We start from the raw sequence: 18,209 nt of genomic DNA, 5'->3' as shown, positions 1-18,209 counted from the left end.
GTCTTTAAAAACTCACAGTGTCTAGGTAAATGTTTTGCATTGATATGGATTAAATATCATCACTGCCACACACAGTAAGTTGAGATATGTCTTGTGATTTTCAAGGAAGGCATGAGAATCACAAACTAATTCAAGCCATATAGTTATTCCCTTTTTTACTATCATCTTCTTTCATAGAGGCTTACTGGAATGTTGTAATCTGGTCCCACCTATAATTCTTTGACAATTGTGCAACCACCTGGATCAGGGGTTAGGAAGAAACGGCAGTCCCTTGAGCAGTGGAAGGCTGAGGACTGCTGCCTCCAAGAAAAAAGGGTCCAAATAATTTTTCCAACACCCCGTTGGAAGATATCCTTTCAGTGCCAAGTTGGGAAGTTCTGGACTTTATTATTTATTAAAAAAAAAAAAAAGTATCATTCTCTTAGAGACATTAGACACAAATATTAAATACATGCTTACTGCCTCTGTGGCCATTTTAAGCCTTAGTTTCCTCATCTGTAAAGTAGGAATAATAATAATGTCTCCTAGAGCAATTGTGAGGATAAAATAAAATAATACTGGTAATGTATTTCTCACAATGTCTTGTACATAGTAAGTGCTTAAGAAAGATTGGAATTAGTGATTACTTTTTATGATATGATTACTATTTCTACTCCTACATTATTGCTATTTTTATTACAGGGCAAGCCCAAAAGTGCAAGATGTAATTTTTGACAGGGAATTGTATCAAGGAAGAAACAACAGAAGGGAAACTACAAGGCCTTTTAAATGTTAACAAACAAACAAGATTTTAGCTTTAGATTAATGGAAAACTGTTCAAAAATATATCTCCAGTTGTAGGTTTCAAGAACAGCCAATGAAAACTGAAGAGATATTTAAAGAAAAAAATTAAATGAAAGGCTTATTAGCAACAAAGTGATCTAATATTCTTCCATTACATAGAAAAATGCTCTGACCAGATCTAATATTTTGCTTGACACCAACTGCTTCCACCTGATGTGTCAAAGTATTTTAATTTCCTCAAATAAAAGATTCTGCATCATGGAAATTAAAGCAATCAAATACAACTAAAATAAAAGTAGGCTTTTTAAGGCAATACACTATCAAATTACAACCTCTATTAGTAAGCCAACAGAGATGAAGCATCTGACAAACATTTAGCAGTAACTGAAAGACTGTATATTCATGTATTTGCACAAATATTTTTGTTAATATATTACTATTGCCAAAAAGCCTATAATTATATTTTGTAATAATAATTAAAAGTATTTTGTTATTTTCATTATAAACTCTCTGGCATTTAATTTTCTAAATACTTTTTAGGTTAATTTTTCACTATTCTCTAGAGTACTATGTAGTGTTCTTTAAAAATGGGACAGTAGTCTTCTTCTTTCCTATAATTCCCATTATTAATACAATCAACCACTTTCCTTCTACTATGACAATTCTTAGGCACATGTGGTATATCTTTTACATTTTCTTGGGTATTTAAATTATAACAAAAAAATTAAAAATAAGATAAAATATTCAGCTTGCCACAGATGTAAGTCCCAAATATCAAAATGTCATGTTTTGTGATGGACCATAGTTTCTTACCTGCACTTCTTAGATTAGGATCCAGTCCTGGCATCTCTTTGTTAGCTTCAGGGCTAACACTGTAGATTGATGCTCCTGCTTCACTAACGATACTGGAAAAAAAAAAAAAAAACAAACTTTCTATCGAGCCAAAGAAAATAAATACATAAAACTCAGGATATACATATACACATATATATATATACACACACACACACACATATGTATTTATCAATGTATATATCACACTGTATCATAAAATACACACACATACACAAACACCAGGACAAAGTGCTCTCTCTTCATATCTCAATGATACCAAAGCACCTAGTATTTCATCAATACAAAGTGATTAAGCAATGCTTGTTTTCTTCCACATAAGAAACACATGGGGTTATATCCAGGATAAATTTATTCCATTATTTTCTGTCACTGGTAACAAGAGTAAGTTTATAGGTGAATACAATGAATACTTTGCCCTAATGCTAATTTCAAAATGTTCAGAGTATACTTAGCTTCTCCTGTGTTTAGAATTCATCACTGGCTTACATTGATGCCCATTTGAATCAATAATTCTAAAGTATTTTAGAAAGCATATATTCACATGTGTAGATGGGTGCATATAAGGAAATACCCCAGAAAAATCACCATACATATTGCTATTGTTATTATCTGGTTATTTATTTATAACAACCAGAAAATGAAAAGCAAAGAGCAGAAGACCCTTCCTTTCAGGAGGGTCTGAAATAATCCTTTCATTGGATTTGAGCCTTTCACTATTTCATTTCACAATTTATTTAATCAAAGTATCACACAAATCATCCACTTCCTTTCTTCTGTGGCTCCAAAAGCTCTACAAACCACAACAGGAACCCTCCCAAAGTTGACATTTGTGTGGTGGTTGGCTTTTATACAGTTCATATGACATAATGCACAAAGAAGTATCACCTATAATTTTATAACACAGGACCATCTAGGTGTCAAGATTCAAAAGCAGAAATGTGTCAGTGCTCAATTTCTAATCCACTCTTAGCAACCTCTTCCTTTCTCTGCTTCTCAATATTTACTTCGTTTGCACGAGACAAGTTTAATAGATAACTTTTTAACATATTTTTCCAATGTAATAACTGAACACTGAGAAATAAAATAGGGAAAAGTTGGTTTGCTACCTTTTGTCTGTGGAGAACTTTTGATTGAATTTTGACAACTATAAGCCACTCAGACTTGAGAAGATTATTCTAGAGAACATGAAAACTTATCTTTTTGCAACTAAGATCTACCATCCTAAATTTTGTGATAGGAAAAATGAACACTGCAATTGAAAAGCATAGCTGCTCATCCTGCCTCCCATTAACACCATACAATAAGAGACAACTGAGTGCATATTTCATACAAAGTATAAAACCAACTACATTACAGAAATTATTTCATTTAATGAAGTAGGTCTATTTTAAAAGGAGCAGTATACCCAAGGTCATACAACTGATAAGTAACTGAGCTGGGTTTGGACCCTAACCTTGATCTCTTTTAACCAAAACAATCAAGTAATTCCTAAATAGTTTCACAGTCTTTCATTAACCCATTAAGTCCCAGGTTTTCAACTGTGTGAACATAATAAATACTCAAATACTATTTCAAAGTTACCTAGATTGTACATTTTTTGTTCTACTTATGTTTTTAGAGGTGATCCACATCTGAGACAATGGGACAAAATGGGTTAAAATGAGAACCCATATTTTTGTGCAAATCAACAAATGCAAAATCTTTTCTAAAGAAGAGCTACTGTCTTCAACAACACAGCCATAAGAACTCATCTCTCTTCCACTGTCTTCATCTCTGACCCAAAGATAAAACGAGTTGTTTTTTTTTTTAAGTATCTAAGATAGAGCCTGAAGCACATAGAAGGTCAAGCATGTCCCATAACTTCAGAGACAACTTTAAAATTAAAGGAAATTATGCTTTTTCACCAAAATAAGATTTAAATTATGTATCTTCTATATAATGATCAAGAAGAAAATGTAATCTTAAATAAAGCTTGAAGTGAAGAAAACTATGTGACCTAGTAATGATGGTAAAACTAGGAAACTAGAAGTGATTTTTCAGTTCCAATGGAGCAGTACTTCTAAACCTGGAGCCCTTGGAGTGCTAGACAGAGTGAAATGGGATTAATTAAAACTTGGTAAAATGTTTGTGCTTAGGCATTCTCCCACTCACCCCAGGAAGAGGGCTTAGACTTTCACTGATTATACTTAACAGAAATTCAAGACCCCCAAAAAGGTTATAAAGCACCACCATGGGATAAGAATATTCAGTAACCATTTCAAACACAAATCAATGCTCAATCTGATTAAGTCTTTTCTAAAAAAATTAGAGTATCCATGAAGCACAGGCTCAACCTATTGTTTAGAGAAAAGAATGTTTTTGAAACCCCCAAAGTTACAACTATGTAAGCAAAGGGTACTTAAAAAGTAAATTAAAATTCTAACTAACTGTATTTTTAGCAGTTGGGTACCTGAGAATTTGCTGGTGATTCACTGTCTCCTGAAGTTATAATTCTCAATGGACTGAGGGAAACTGTTGCAAAGAAAAACACTCAGATAATAAATATTCCTTCAAATACCACACTGCCACATCTTTCAAACAGAGGAATACAAAACAGATGTGACACATTGCACCCAAAGATTTTAGATTAACATTAATATTAAATCAATACAAAATGTAGTAAATTTCATATGCTTTAGTTATTGAATAATATGGGACCAATAAACAGCTCAGTACTAAGCACAGATCAGAAAGCTTAAATAATCTAAATGAACAGAAAAGTCTCAACACTGATTACTTCAATATAAAATATATAAGGACCCAAGAAGTATATGTGGCAAGAATTAAATGAAACAAATCAAACCGAGAGTGGTGATGATTTTTTCCAGAAATTGCTAAGAACAAAAGCTATAGTGCACCCCTCTCACCTTTTCATTCTGCAGAAAGCATACTAGATTTATAAGGTAACTTCTGTTTAATGGGCAGTTTTCCAATAAACTACTGGGAAATTATTCCAACCATGTCTAACATAGTAAGAAAAGTAAAAATGAACTTTATGTAAAATTCACATATCTAATGATTTAATAAGTATTTCAATTCCAAAAAAAATTTCTCTCCAATATAAATAAGTTAGGCTCTAAATCTTAGCAATTTGATTATTTTATATAAGACTAAGCAGAATTTATTATTTTAGGGGACTTTAGCTGACAAAGTTATAACTGAACTAATGTTTCAAGAATAATACTCTGAAAACCCTTCAAATTGCTCCAGTTTAGACAAACACTTAAATAGATACATATGGTGGTATCTAGAGTTATAAATATATGAAAGTATGTTTCAAAAGCTAAAACTGGAGTTATATTTTATCAGACCTATATGTTAATATGCTAATTCTTTAGAATTAAATTGATAATCTTTTAAACATTTTATCTGGGTAAGTACTATTTTAGGGTCTCTTTGGATCTTTCTGTTCTAAGTAAATAAAGCACCTTTATATACTAAAAAGCAAGTAAAACATCTACAATATGGAAAAATTCCCTTTTAAATTCTTTCAAAATATTTTTTCCAAAAATCCTATTTTGAAAATGCTACATTTGGTTATCTTAATAAAATTCTATGTAACATATAAAACTGATCATTAACCAAAAATCATTTGTTTTTTCAAAGATATGTATAAATTTCAGAATTGATACCTCCACATTTCTGAAGTTTCTTCTACCATGACAGACTATATTGATAGAGCTTTTAAAACCAGGTTTGTGAGTACTTCTCTTATGAGGACAATTCGTTCAAGTAATAAGAGAATCTTTTCTGTTTTTTGTTTTTAACCAAGTTGAGACGGGAGGGTGGGATTCTTTTCACAAGAAAAGAAAACTAGCTTGTTTGGTTGTTCAAGCTATTGGGCTAACAGTTTTCATATTCATTCATAAGGTTACACACAGTCTCTGTATGAATCTCCTTTCTGTTTCCCAAATATCAAAATAGCTTTATTATTTCTTCTGACTTTAAAATAAATTAAATGCTTTCTTTTGTTATCAAGAAAATTTAATTCAAAGGTAATTTTCTTAAATGAAAATGTAGTTACTTAATAAGATATAAAAAAAATTTGCCAGCATGTTTCCTAACTAATACAAATTGATGTTTTTTATGCTTCATAAAAGTATATTATAATTCCTCAAGCCCCATCAATATGTAGCACCTTTCCTTTTTTCCCTGCCTACAAAAAAAAAAAAAAATGCAATTAATAGCTACTAAACTAAACCGAATGCTTTCTATTTTGCCTTGTCTTGTCTTGTTTGAGGTACTGGATCAAATCCATGATGTGTGCCAGGTAAGCATTCTACCACTAAGCTACATGCCAGTCCTAACTGAAGTTTTAAAATAATTTATTTAAAATCTGTTCTTCCAATTTTTCAGAATAAAAACACTCATATTGAGAAAGATTACATGAGTTAGTCTTCAACAAGTAATAGAAAGCACTAACAATATTATCCAACATAGATCTTAAAGTTTGTTCTTAAGTATAAAAGGATAGCTGTTAGTATTTTAGGGATATGAGAAAAGATCAAAAGCAAACCATTACCTAGAAGAGCCTCTAGGATTTAATGCCGAAAGAACACAGTTTTACGAAACTATCAAAGCTCTTTTAAATTCCTATATTTAATGATGATTACCATTTCAAGGAGTCTGAAATGCAAAATATCCAGTCACTTCAAAAACTAAGGTAATCTGCTGATGAGAGAACATAGTGAAACAAGCAAAATCAAATACTGGTAAAGATGTTTAACGATAGAATTCTTGAATGCTAATCTGATGATCATAGCAAAAGTTACAAAAATGCACATTTCTCTCTGAACTATTTTAAAGAATTTAGGTGAAAGTAATAAAAACCTCCCAAATTAAATAGCACTATTCATCATAGCACAGCAGTGACCAAAATAAACTGAAAATCAAAATGCCTGTTGACAAAGGGTTCATTAAATGGAAAACTATGTTGTCATTAAAAATTACTACTGTAAAATATTTTCATAAAATATTTAAGATAAATTACTAAGTGAAAAAACTAGTTAAGAAACTCTGATAGTTTAAAAATAAATATATTCACAAAAGAAAAAAGTTTATGTAATATAAATGGTACTTAAAAATGAACTATCACTTTAATTTCAATCTTTTTTATTTTCTGTAATAACCATGTAATGTTTATTTGTAATAAGTTTGAAATTTAAGCACAGTTATTAACTGATCAAGAAATCTGGCATTGGACAAAGGCAAATATTTTTTAAATGTTGCCAAATGTTTTTTAAAGTTTTTTTTAATGTCAGTCTGGGTAAGTATATCATTAGTAATGACTGATGAACATCTAGTTCAGTTTGTTAGTAATGACCTCTAGATCTTAAACAATGATATTTTAAGATATGATAAAATAAAAGTAGCTAAGCAGAAAACTGAACAGTAAGTTTTCAAATTTTACACACAGACCATATGAGAGACAAATACATGGTGAAAAATTTTACGAGAGAGTACATATTATATGTCCCTATGTTTAACTTAGTCCTTGCCTCCTGAATCCATCTCCTTCTTGATGGTCATAATAAGACCCTTATCCATAATATAAAAGATGTGAGGTGATGCAACAATATACCAGAAAAGTAGCGTATGTGAAGAAAACACTAAGGTAAAGCAGAAAAAGAGAAAGAAAATACACAATCTAGGTATTTCAATGGCACCAAAGTAGTTTATCTTTAGATATGTAACACTAGCACCATCTGGTGGAACACTAGTTAGAAGCAATTCTTCGATTACCAGTTTTTAATTTTTTTAAAAAGTTTTAATTGTATTTTTAAAAAGATGATCATTTCCAAAGAGTAACTTTAGCAATGACACAGTTATCACCTGGAGGATCCATAATGAGCCTGGGAGAATGTGAAAAGCCTACCAAATAGAGGATCTGCATGTGATCCCAGATAAACACCCTATCATCTTTTCCACACAGCAATCTTTCAGCAGAACAGAATTCCTTTTGGTTATTTTCCTCCAGTGCCCCACACCACAATGGATGAAAAGAATACTTTCCAGTCACAAAAGAATGCCAAAAAGAAAGACCCAAACTACCAACGACTAAATAGAACTTTAGCTTGGATTCTGGAGTTTCTCAAAGCACTAGCTACCTATCCTGCTGTTATGAGGGGGAGAAAAAATAGTATTTTACCAGAAAATCCACCTCTCCTATTTAGCATCACAAGTTTACATTCACAATGATGTTGAGCTGCTTACAGCATGCCACAATATGTCAAAACATGACATTTAAATCACTTTTACTGCTGTCAGTGGGCCATTCAATGACAGAAATGAGAATTCAATAGTATCTTCAAACCCACCATAGGGGAAAGAAAATCAACAAACTGAAGGACAAAGAAGACAGAAAGTTTGTCCCCAGTTTGTAGGTTGAACATCTACTGAGGTAGAAGCAATTTCTGACAAGGAATGGCAGGAGAAAAAATTGTCACTCTCCATTACCTTCCACAGTTAAGCATCTCTTATCTGCCTTCTCCTTTCCTTCATTATCTTCTCCTTTCCTTTTGAAAAAAACTTTCTTTTTTTTCCTACATATATACGAGACCAACATGAACTTGTTATAAGTACTGTGTGTCATCACAATGGGAGCCACAGGACCAGAGGCTGAATGCACAAGTGGCATTAGATCAAGCAAAGGGCAAGGGTGTCACTAATTCTGGGACAGGAATAAAAGTTCAAGAAGTGGAACACTACCTATGAAGAAAACTGTTGTCTGTAGCAATACTACGAATGTTCCAGGTTCACCATTAACAAGGTACAAAAACACAGAGGGCAGGAAATTCTGAGAGTTGCGGCTGATCTAGTTTTACAACTGGAACATTATTTGGCCAATAATTTGTTTTGTATTGACCTAAAAAATATGATATGTCAAACTACCTGCCCTTACCCACAATATACTCAAAAGTATGATTCTTCTGATTCTTACAGTTAACTCCAAAAGTATCTATTTTTATGTATTCAATTTATATTCACTAAGAGATTAACTGCATTTATTTTTGTTCAACTGCAATTCTATATAGATATCAATTACTTGCAATTCTATACAGATATTTATTCTTGTTCAATTATAATTCTACACAGATATTATCATAAATCATAAAGTCTTCTTACAAAGGGAAAAGTCAGCTTCTTTCACTCTTCTAACCCTCCTATTCTTTTTTAATTGTTGCTGTTGCTGTTTTTCATTTAAATGGATCTATGGAAGTTGGTACACTAATAAATATGAGGACTTCAGATCTCTATTGCACAGATTTGTTAGAATGAAACTTTCTATGCAGTACTAGACTCCTTTGTTATTTATCCAATAACGGAAATTAGAATCAGAATGACCAACAGTAAGGACATAATATTCTAACATTTCTCTAATAAGGACTCAAAAACTTTTAAAAAGAACAATAGCCAGGTGGGGTGGTGCACATGTATAATCCCAGTGGCTTGGGAGGCTGAGGCAGGAGGATTCTGAATTCAAAGCCAGCCTCAGCAAAAGCAAGGCACTAAGCAACTCAGGGAGACCCTGTCTCTAAATAAAAATACAAAACACAGGACTGGGGATGTGGCTCAGTGGTCAAGTAATCCACCCCCAAAAAAAGAATAATAAAGAAAACCCCAATTACAAGAGAAACGGGGGGGGGGGGGGACAACTACAAAGAGAGAACAAATAAATAGCCCAGTTCTTTTTACCTATGTATGAATAAAGTTTTCGAAATAACAATGGTTTGTGCTACATTGTCCGATACTCTTCTAAACAGTACTGTTAACAATCTTAATTCCACTAATAAATGACACGCATTTATCAATTTTCATGCCTTGGTTTCCACTTCTCCTATTCTTGCCTTTCTTACCTTTGTTTCACCCTTCCCCCGACAACTTCTACTTTCTTCTCAAGGAAACTTAAACTTCAGCATAAATTATTGTTCCTCTAGTCAAGGAAGACCCTACCTACAAACTTGATCTAACACCTACCAAAAGCCTTCACGTTACAGCTCCAAGCTCTATTGTGAAATAGCCTCCACTTTGAGAATGTCGTTTTGCTACACAGTTAAAGCTGAAAAGAATCCTCAAAGACAAGTTGTGTATAAGACCACTACACTAGATGAACTCTTTCTAAATGTGGTTTTAAGGTACACTGAGCAGAAGGAGAGAGAATAGCTTGCTCAGTCCAGCTGGCTATTCCATTTACTCCTTCATCTATAGGCGAATTTTTACTTTTTTGGGATCACTGCACATTTCTGGCTCTACTATATTATACTGTGTAAATATTTAGGAGAAATAATTCCTTTCATGGATCTAAACTTCCACTGTCATTATGGCAAATGAATCTGTTTATGCTATGTTCATTAACTTAACAGCTAGCCTAAAAGAACACAGGAATTTACTAACATATGTGGCACTCAAACACCACAATCATAAAGCTCGGAATTGATGCGGGGGCAGGGGCATATCAAGAACATGAAAGACCAGTTTATTTTTATTCCCATTGCTCTGTAATTTCCTTTAACTCTACTAGAACAGTCCTTAATTTGAAACTGTCCTGCATTTACAGGAACAGGGTAGACTAAGCGTATATAAACTATACCAAAACAAACCCACAACTCTGTTTAAGTAGTTGAGTACTGTTTCCTTGAGTAGTAATTTTCAAGCTTGAGCCTGCATAAGAATCATCTGAAGGGTTTGCTAAAATACAGATTTCTGGGCCCCATCCTCACTGTCTGTATTACTGAAGCAAGGAACTTGCAGAAACCAAAGATGGTGACTCCAGTTCAAATCTTGTCTAGAACTCTAACTTGCAAATGTATAAAACAAGCTTCAAGAAATGGAAAATACAGGGAGCTGGAGTTGTGGCTCAGTGGCAGAACACTTGCCTGGCATGTGTGAGGCCCTGGGTTTGATACTCAGCACCACATATAAACAAATAAAATGAAAGATCCATTGACAACTAAAATAAATAAATAAATAAATAAATAAAAAATAAAAGGAATGAAAAATATGTTTGATTCAAGTAGAAACAATATTGATTGTTTTGTGAAAATTCACATTTCCACAAAGATACAGCCAACATGGGAGAAAATCTTTGCCAGTTACTCTTTCAACAGAGAATTAATATGTAGAATATATAAAGAACCCAAAAAACTTAAAACCAAAAATCAAATAACCAAAACCCAAAAACTAAAAATAATTCATTCAACAAATGGACAAATGAAATTAAACGACACTTTTAAAAAGAAGTATTAGTGGTTTACAATTATATGAAAAATGTTCAACGTCTTTATCCATCAGGGAAATACTAATTCAAAAGTACACTGAGATTCCATCTCACTTCAATCAGAATGACAATCATAAAGAACACAATAACAACAACTGCTGGTGAGGATATATAGAGAAAGGAACTCTATACTGTTGGTGGAAATGTAAATTAGTATAACTACTATGGAAATTGGTATGGAGTTCCTCAAAAAACTAAAAACAGAACTACCATTTGATCCAGCTATATCGCTCCTTGGTATTTACCCAAAAGAATTAAAGTTAGCCTAGTTTAGTGACTGCAGACAAATCACAACAGCCAAGTTATGGAATCAACCTAGGTGTCCAGTGACAGACAAATGGACAAATAAAATATGGTATATTTTCACAATGGAGTTTTATTCAATCATTAAAAAAAAAAAACCTGAAATTATGTCATTTTCAGGAAAATGGATGAACTGGAAAGCATTATGTTAAGCAAAATAAACCTGACTTAGAAAGACAAGTATTGTTTGTTTTCTCTTAGATGTGAAGCTGCAAGGGCTGGGGCGGGGGAGAAAGAACATCATAGAAGTAAAAGGCAGATCATTTGGGTAGAGGAAGGGGACACAGGGGTGGGGAGTAAGGGAGGTATTGGAGAATAAAATTGATCAAATTATGCTATATGCTATATGTATGTTCTGTATAAATAATAAGTACCAAGTTTTAAAAATTGTTCATTTCCAAGGTGGAACTCAAAGTAATACATGTTTATTCCCAATGATTACATATATCCAAAAAAGCAAGCACTAAAATGAAGACATATAAATGCAATAACTATAACCTAAGACACATGTTCTGTGAGTCTATAAGAAAAGCTGTTAAAATAGGACAGAGCCAGTTAAAACATGCAGGAAGTTCAAATGTGTGACAAAAATCTTTCTTTATATAATTCAAATCGACCTAGAACCCTAAGCAAGAAGCTGTGTTTCCTAAAGAACTACAAGGCTTTCACTACAAAATGTTTTCAAATATTTATGCTGCATTTCATAAATTTTATTGATAATGCCATTCATCTCCATTGCTTTACAATTGCTAAAAATGGATTTTATATTTCTACTAGTCTCTATAAATTACACTACAAGGAACAAGCCTGCTGGCCAATATTCATTCTCCCTTTTGCACTATGTCACTTAAAGTCACTTGAGAAGTAGTTTTCCAACAGATACCAGTAGATACAATTTCATTGTTGATTGGGATCAACAATCTCTCAAAATGCTCTGCCTTCCAATGACATAACTATTAGGGTATCTTCTCACCTAACCTCCTCATATTTTTTTGCAATTCAAAGAGATGAGAGTCATTTGAACATCTTATCCTAACAATAATAATATAGTTTTTTAAACCTTCATTTTAAACCAGAGTTCATCTCCCTTCCTCAATCAGTTAAGTACCAGTTACTAAGAAGAGCAAACTTGTTTGTACTTCTTCTGCCCTTTATTTACCAACCAGTCCTCGTTTTAGAACATTAAGATGGCACAAGGTGAAGAAAGAAGCAGCAGCAGCAGCAAGGACCTCAAACAGGAGATCTTACTCCTGAAGATTTAGGATTTGAGAGTCATCAGTGTGTGCATCCATATTACACTATGATCATAACAGAAGCTGATCTTTAAAGTTCTACAATTTCCTGGTGAGGTTTTGAATAAAAATGAGGAGTTAAGAATGAGAACCATCTCCCAACTCTCATCATTTCTCTAGTGAAATCCAGAAAATAATCACTAAAACCACAGCGTATACGAAAGAAACACAAAAAACCCGGGGAGGCACTCTAAAATAACGGAACTGTACCATTTCTGCAATGCATCCATCTATGAACAACCACCTCCGCCTACTCCTGAGACAGGGAAGGATGATCAGTTACATCTGTCCTCATCTTGTCTAGAAATCTTGACATTTTTCAGCAAGTAAAGGTTCCAAATGGCAGGTGTCAGAATGTCTTAGCCTCACATGTAGTGCTAGAAGGCAGAAAGAGCAGGGGAAGCATGTGGTCATGTCAGCCACACAGAAGCTGCCTGAAGAGCACATTCTGAAAAGAGCAAACCTCAGACTCAGTTAAATCAGTCCAATGCCAGATGCCACTACGAGAACAAAGCCGTGGTGCCAAGGATTAGCTGCCCAGAGAAACATTCAACTCAAGGCTCTTATGGAAAGGGAAAATAGCTGAGTATAATGGCACCTGTCCATGTCCTGTCTGTCTAACAATATGGTCAAACTAGCTCCTCCTATCAGAGAAGAAATTGCCATAGAATTCTTTGTTTCGTCTACAAGCAAGTATTATTTTCTCAAGGTCATTTTCATTTATTCTAAAGTAAATAATATGAATCTTCACTTGCATAACACAGTTGTGCAGTTGTATGTTGTCTAATAACAGGAACATCTTCTGAGAAATTTGTCAACGGGTGATTTAGTCATGAATGAACAACACAGACTGTAACCTACACAACTATTATGGCTGCAGTATCACTGGGTGACACCATCACTGGGTGATATACATAGTTCATCATTGACCAGAATGTCATTATGTGAAATATGGCTGTACTTACAGCTTTCTATAAGAGCTACAACTCAAGCTAACTCATTTTAGTATTTATACTCTATGAGAAAGTCAGAAAATAAGTAATCTCCTTATTTTTGGAGTAAGAGAGGGGCAAAGAGTTAAATAATCAAACCAAGATAATCTGAAATCAAGTGGTAAAACCAAGACTCAAGAAGTAAAACCTGTTCTCTGGATTGTTCAGTCGGACTTCCTTCTACTTCCTTTTCTTCTCTCTGCCCACTCCTTTCCTCCCAATCATCTTTCTGCACAGATTTTCCCAATAATGACAGCACTTTGGAGGTTTTTGAAAAGAGCTTGTTAAAGTCAGTCAATTAACATTTTTGTTCCCGAAGGCTGACACAATTGGCACGATGTGTTTCCCCTCAAACCTGAGTCTCAGACATGGTAATGGTGTTTGAGGCTACACAAAACTGGAGATGCTGGAAAGCATACAAATAATCCATCTGGTCAAATCCATCAGAAACTAAACAAACGGGGATTCACTTGAATGATCAATACATGGTTTCTGATATAATCCATCTATGGGAAAATGAATGAGTATTATTTAGGTTTTTAACTCTATTAGAATATACAAAGGGATCACTTGGGTCAAAGACTGACACTTCAAATCCACCTGATTTCCTCTAATACCTCATAAGATGAAGCACAAACAAGAGCCAAGGCTCCACTTGGATTCAAGTTAGTAATCTTTTAACAAAGTAGTGTAAATATAAGAACCTTTAGAAGCATATAAAATATGCTTGACCTTTTAATTCTCTCATGAAGAAGTTATTTCTTTTTCCTTTATAACATTTTTACTCCCCGGGACTACACCACTAACCTTTATTTATTTGCCATATACTTGTACTTATTCTCACCCTAAAATAACTCTGTGGAGCTTACATTATCCTATTGACTTCTAATCAACTGGCAAACACTGTTCTTCAACTCTGCTTTCAAGTAATTTCTCATCTTCATATTATCAGATCTTTTTCTAAGCTCAATTAAAATATACAGCACAAACAAGATAAAAATGCTAATGAACCACATTCATATAAGAACTAAGTAATCTCACATATATATTCTACAGCTTGAAAATAAAATTTTAAATAAAATTAAAAATGAAACAAAATAAAATTTTCTAAATTAACTTCTTGTTCACCATTTGGTTTACAAGTTTCCATTTCTGTAAAACAAGCCATTTTTATATGATTTCCATGTCTGCTGTCTTTTTCCTACACCCTTTGCTGACTTAATTGATTCCAGACTTACTAGAACCAGTTGTTTTTCTGTTTTACACATTAACATAGAGGAATTTGTTTTTCATTAACATGGTTAAAAATGAATTTGTGCTCAGGTTTAGGATAAAAAATGAGTGTGGAGAAAAAACAAATTGTGATACTCCTTATTAAGGAGTGTTTATTGTTCAAAGTCATGCAAATGGTAAATAAAAACCAGAAATGTCCAAGTTTTGCATTGGAATCAAATCTGAAATGTATTTCAGTTGAAAACAAGCAGGACTAGAACAAGTTGGACACAACTATATCACAACCTCCAATGTCATTCTAGAATCATATGAACCATCATCAGTTCTCTAGTCCATAAAAAGAAGCAGACAAACTAGGGTTTTTAAATATTACTTGGCTAATGAAATTTATTGCAATCTCCTTGATGAAACCAAGGGACAAGGCACAAACAACTATCCTTATTAAAATCACTGAACATTTTCTGAAACTTAAAAATAATCCATATTCAGAAAATTCTTTAAGACCCCAAATCTTCTAATATCTTCTTTGATATTCTTGACAATTTTAAAGTTTAATTGTTGTGCCTAATTTTTGGCAAATATATTTTATCTCAATATTTCTCAATGCTAAGATGAACTCATAAGTGGAAGAAACGAGTCTACAGAAAACAAATGAGTAAACCTAACCTTCTAGTCTAATCTTCTATCTTCCTCTCTTTTTCTTGGAGGGGATTCCTTCCCCAAATTCTTAAAACCTGGCCAACAGATAATATATATAATTTTTAAAACAAGATACTAAAGAAATTTAGAAGGTTGTTCAAATATGTAATCATATTACATTTTAAAAGTACATATTCTTGAATATTAAAAATATTCCATATTCTTGAATATTAAAAATTCTTGAAAATTAAAAATAAATTAGAACAAAGCAAAAGCCATGTTCTTGAAATTCCCAAAGCTAAGACAAGAAAAGTTATAGTTGTCACTTAATATTATATGAAAAGAAAATCTACAACATAATCTGATCCTGAAGAATTTAAACTATACACTTCCTATTTCCCAGTCAGTGCTGGAAAGCATCTCAAAGGGTAACTACGAGCAATTGATAATGGAACTTTTAAGATTAATTTATTTCCCCTAAATTTGATGTAAGTTTAAAGTCTCCATTCCAAAATAAGTTCAAAATGACCTGATGTTGTCCTAATGTTAATGATTTGAATCATATTCCTACATCATTTTCATTTGAAAATTTAAAAACAAAGATATTAGAATACAAACCTAAATGTATGATATGTTAACTTTGACTTTATTCTTAGGAATTTCTTTCTTATATTAAAAGTGAATAGTGGTATTTCTTATGTGTGAGCAATTTTAACCACTGGATTGCTAAATGTACTTTACAAGTGATTTTATTAAAAATAATTGTGAAATGATTTAAATAAGTCTTCATGAAACAAAACAAATTATAGCCATAGGCATTCTTACACAATGATAAGGAAAGACATTAACCTTTCCCCCAGGAAAGCAGACAGATGAATGTTGAGAAAGAGAACATGCTAGCTCACATATGTACATGACTGGCAGATTCATTAAACTTCTCTTTTTTTCACTATAATATATATGATACTAATAATGGCTAGTAAAGAGTTAACATGTAACCACTCAACACTAAGCAGTGCCAAATCATCTACTACCCTAATCTCCAGGGCTTATGTTGGTAGTAAAAAGAATGCACCTTCCTTGCCTAGAATAAATCACTATCATCATGAGAAAATTAAAATGTATTAATTTGTAACCTTATCTAGTGGTTAAGAAACAAAACATGACATATTAGAAACACATACACACAAAGAAATTAAAAATCATTTTCCTTCTCTTTTAAACTACTTCCCAGGTTTAGAATCCAGACTTCTGTTATGATAAAATTTCAAACATCTATTTCATTTCCAATTTGGCCACTGGGAATCTTTTTCCCCCAAATATCTGCAGAAACACAGATTTCTAAGACAATTTTTCAGAACTAAATTAGCAGGGATGCATATATGTTTGTATACTGTATATGTGCTTCGAGATTTAACATTGTTATTTTAAAATTTTAAGTTTTTCATTACGCTGAAATTCCTAAGGGCACACACAAAAATAGTTCATTGAAATTAATCTATTCTACCATTTTTAAGTGTCGTGGGGGAGATTTTTAAAACAAATGATATTTAGAAAGCTGTAGACTAAAATATAATTTACCCATTAATCTCAGGTTTCCAATTCTGCAAGTATGTCCACGAAATTAACACAGATGCATTAAAATGTATGGGAAAGCAAAATCTAGAACCTACTATATAGTTTATTATCATTAATAATATCAATGAGATCACTAATAATATTAACAAATATTATCATTAACTATTGGGCCATTACTTTTATTAAAAGAACAGAACTCTAAAAACATTTATTTCAAAGTTACCATGAGTGGTATATTTGTTGATCAATTTAATAAGTTTTTTAAGTGTTCCATAAATGGGATGATAGGATATAATCGGTTAAAGAATAAAAGGGCATAAAATTTAAACATTTTATATCTAAATTTCCTGTCCTTGTGGAAAGTCCTTTTGGTCACAACATCAGAATTCATTGTATTACCCTCTAAAGCCTAAAATCGATTGGAAAAAAAGTCTTTATGTAAAAAGATTTTATACAAACGTCTTTTAGGTGAAGCTCCTATTAAAACACTTGCCAGGCAGCTTGAACTATATTACATGGATCACAAGCTTTATAAAGTGCTGCCAACTTTCAAAGGCATTCCCTACACTGAGGATCACTATCGTAGCAAGAGAAGATGCCACTTCAGGAACATGTCTAAATTGTTTCTCTGAATTGTTCTTGTCAAATTAAAACGTCAAAAATTATTCTATCAAATGTTGTCCCTAAGGACTCTAGCTCAATCCAAAGCACAGCTACCAGTGAGCAAATCTGGGTCTTTCAGATGGGGAGAGCAAGGGATGATTTCTTTTTCTACTGATATGTGAAATAAGCAGGATCCAAAAAGAAAAGTTTCATCTCAGCAGTTAGTTTAGGTGCTACGGATAGCTACAATCATATGCAAACTGCAATTCCTTTTGAAAGGCTTTTCAAATGCACAAATACAAAGAAAAAAGAGAAACACAAGTGTTTTCATAGTGCATGACTGCCTAGAATTATGGAGTTATAAAAAACAAGGTTAGAGATCTATATATCTGTGAGTATTGTGAACTAGTAAGTCAAAGTCAAATGCAGTCCCTAACTCACTCTTTTGACAAGGTCAGTGCACCCATCCCTTAGCACAATAAACAATTGAATTTCAGATTGTAAAAAGGTGCTCCAGGAAAATAAAATTTGCCACATATCATTCAATGTTTCTCTACTGTACTGAATGTATAAATAAAATTCTCTAAGAAAAAACATTTTTCTGTTCACTTTGTT

At 32.8% G+C, this 18,209-nt stretch overlaps 1 protein-coding gene across 1 annotated transcript in view; it reads right to left on the bottom strand.

Moving 5' to 3' along the window:
• The window catches only part of Srbd1 (S1 RNA binding domain 1), a 237,839-nt gene that overhangs the window by 105,446 nt on the left and 114,184 nt on the right, over positions 1–18,209 (bottom strand). Inside the window, exon 15 of the mRNA XM_047522685.1 lies at positions 1,597–1,688. Coding sequence (XP_047378641.1) covers positions 1,597–1,688 — 92 coding nt within the window. The remainder of the gene's footprint in view (positions 1–1,596; positions 1,689–18,209) is intronic.

Source organism: Sciurus carolinensis, chromosome 13 (assembly GCF_902686445.1).
Source record: "Sciurus carolinensis chromosome 13, mSciCar1.2, whole genome shotgun sequence".
NCBI lineage: Eukaryota > Metazoa > Chordata > Mammalia > Rodentia > Sciuridae > Sciurus > Sciurus carolinensis.
Note: the sequence above shows the minus strand (reverse complement) of the source record. Positions and strands in the feature narration are given on the sequence as shown.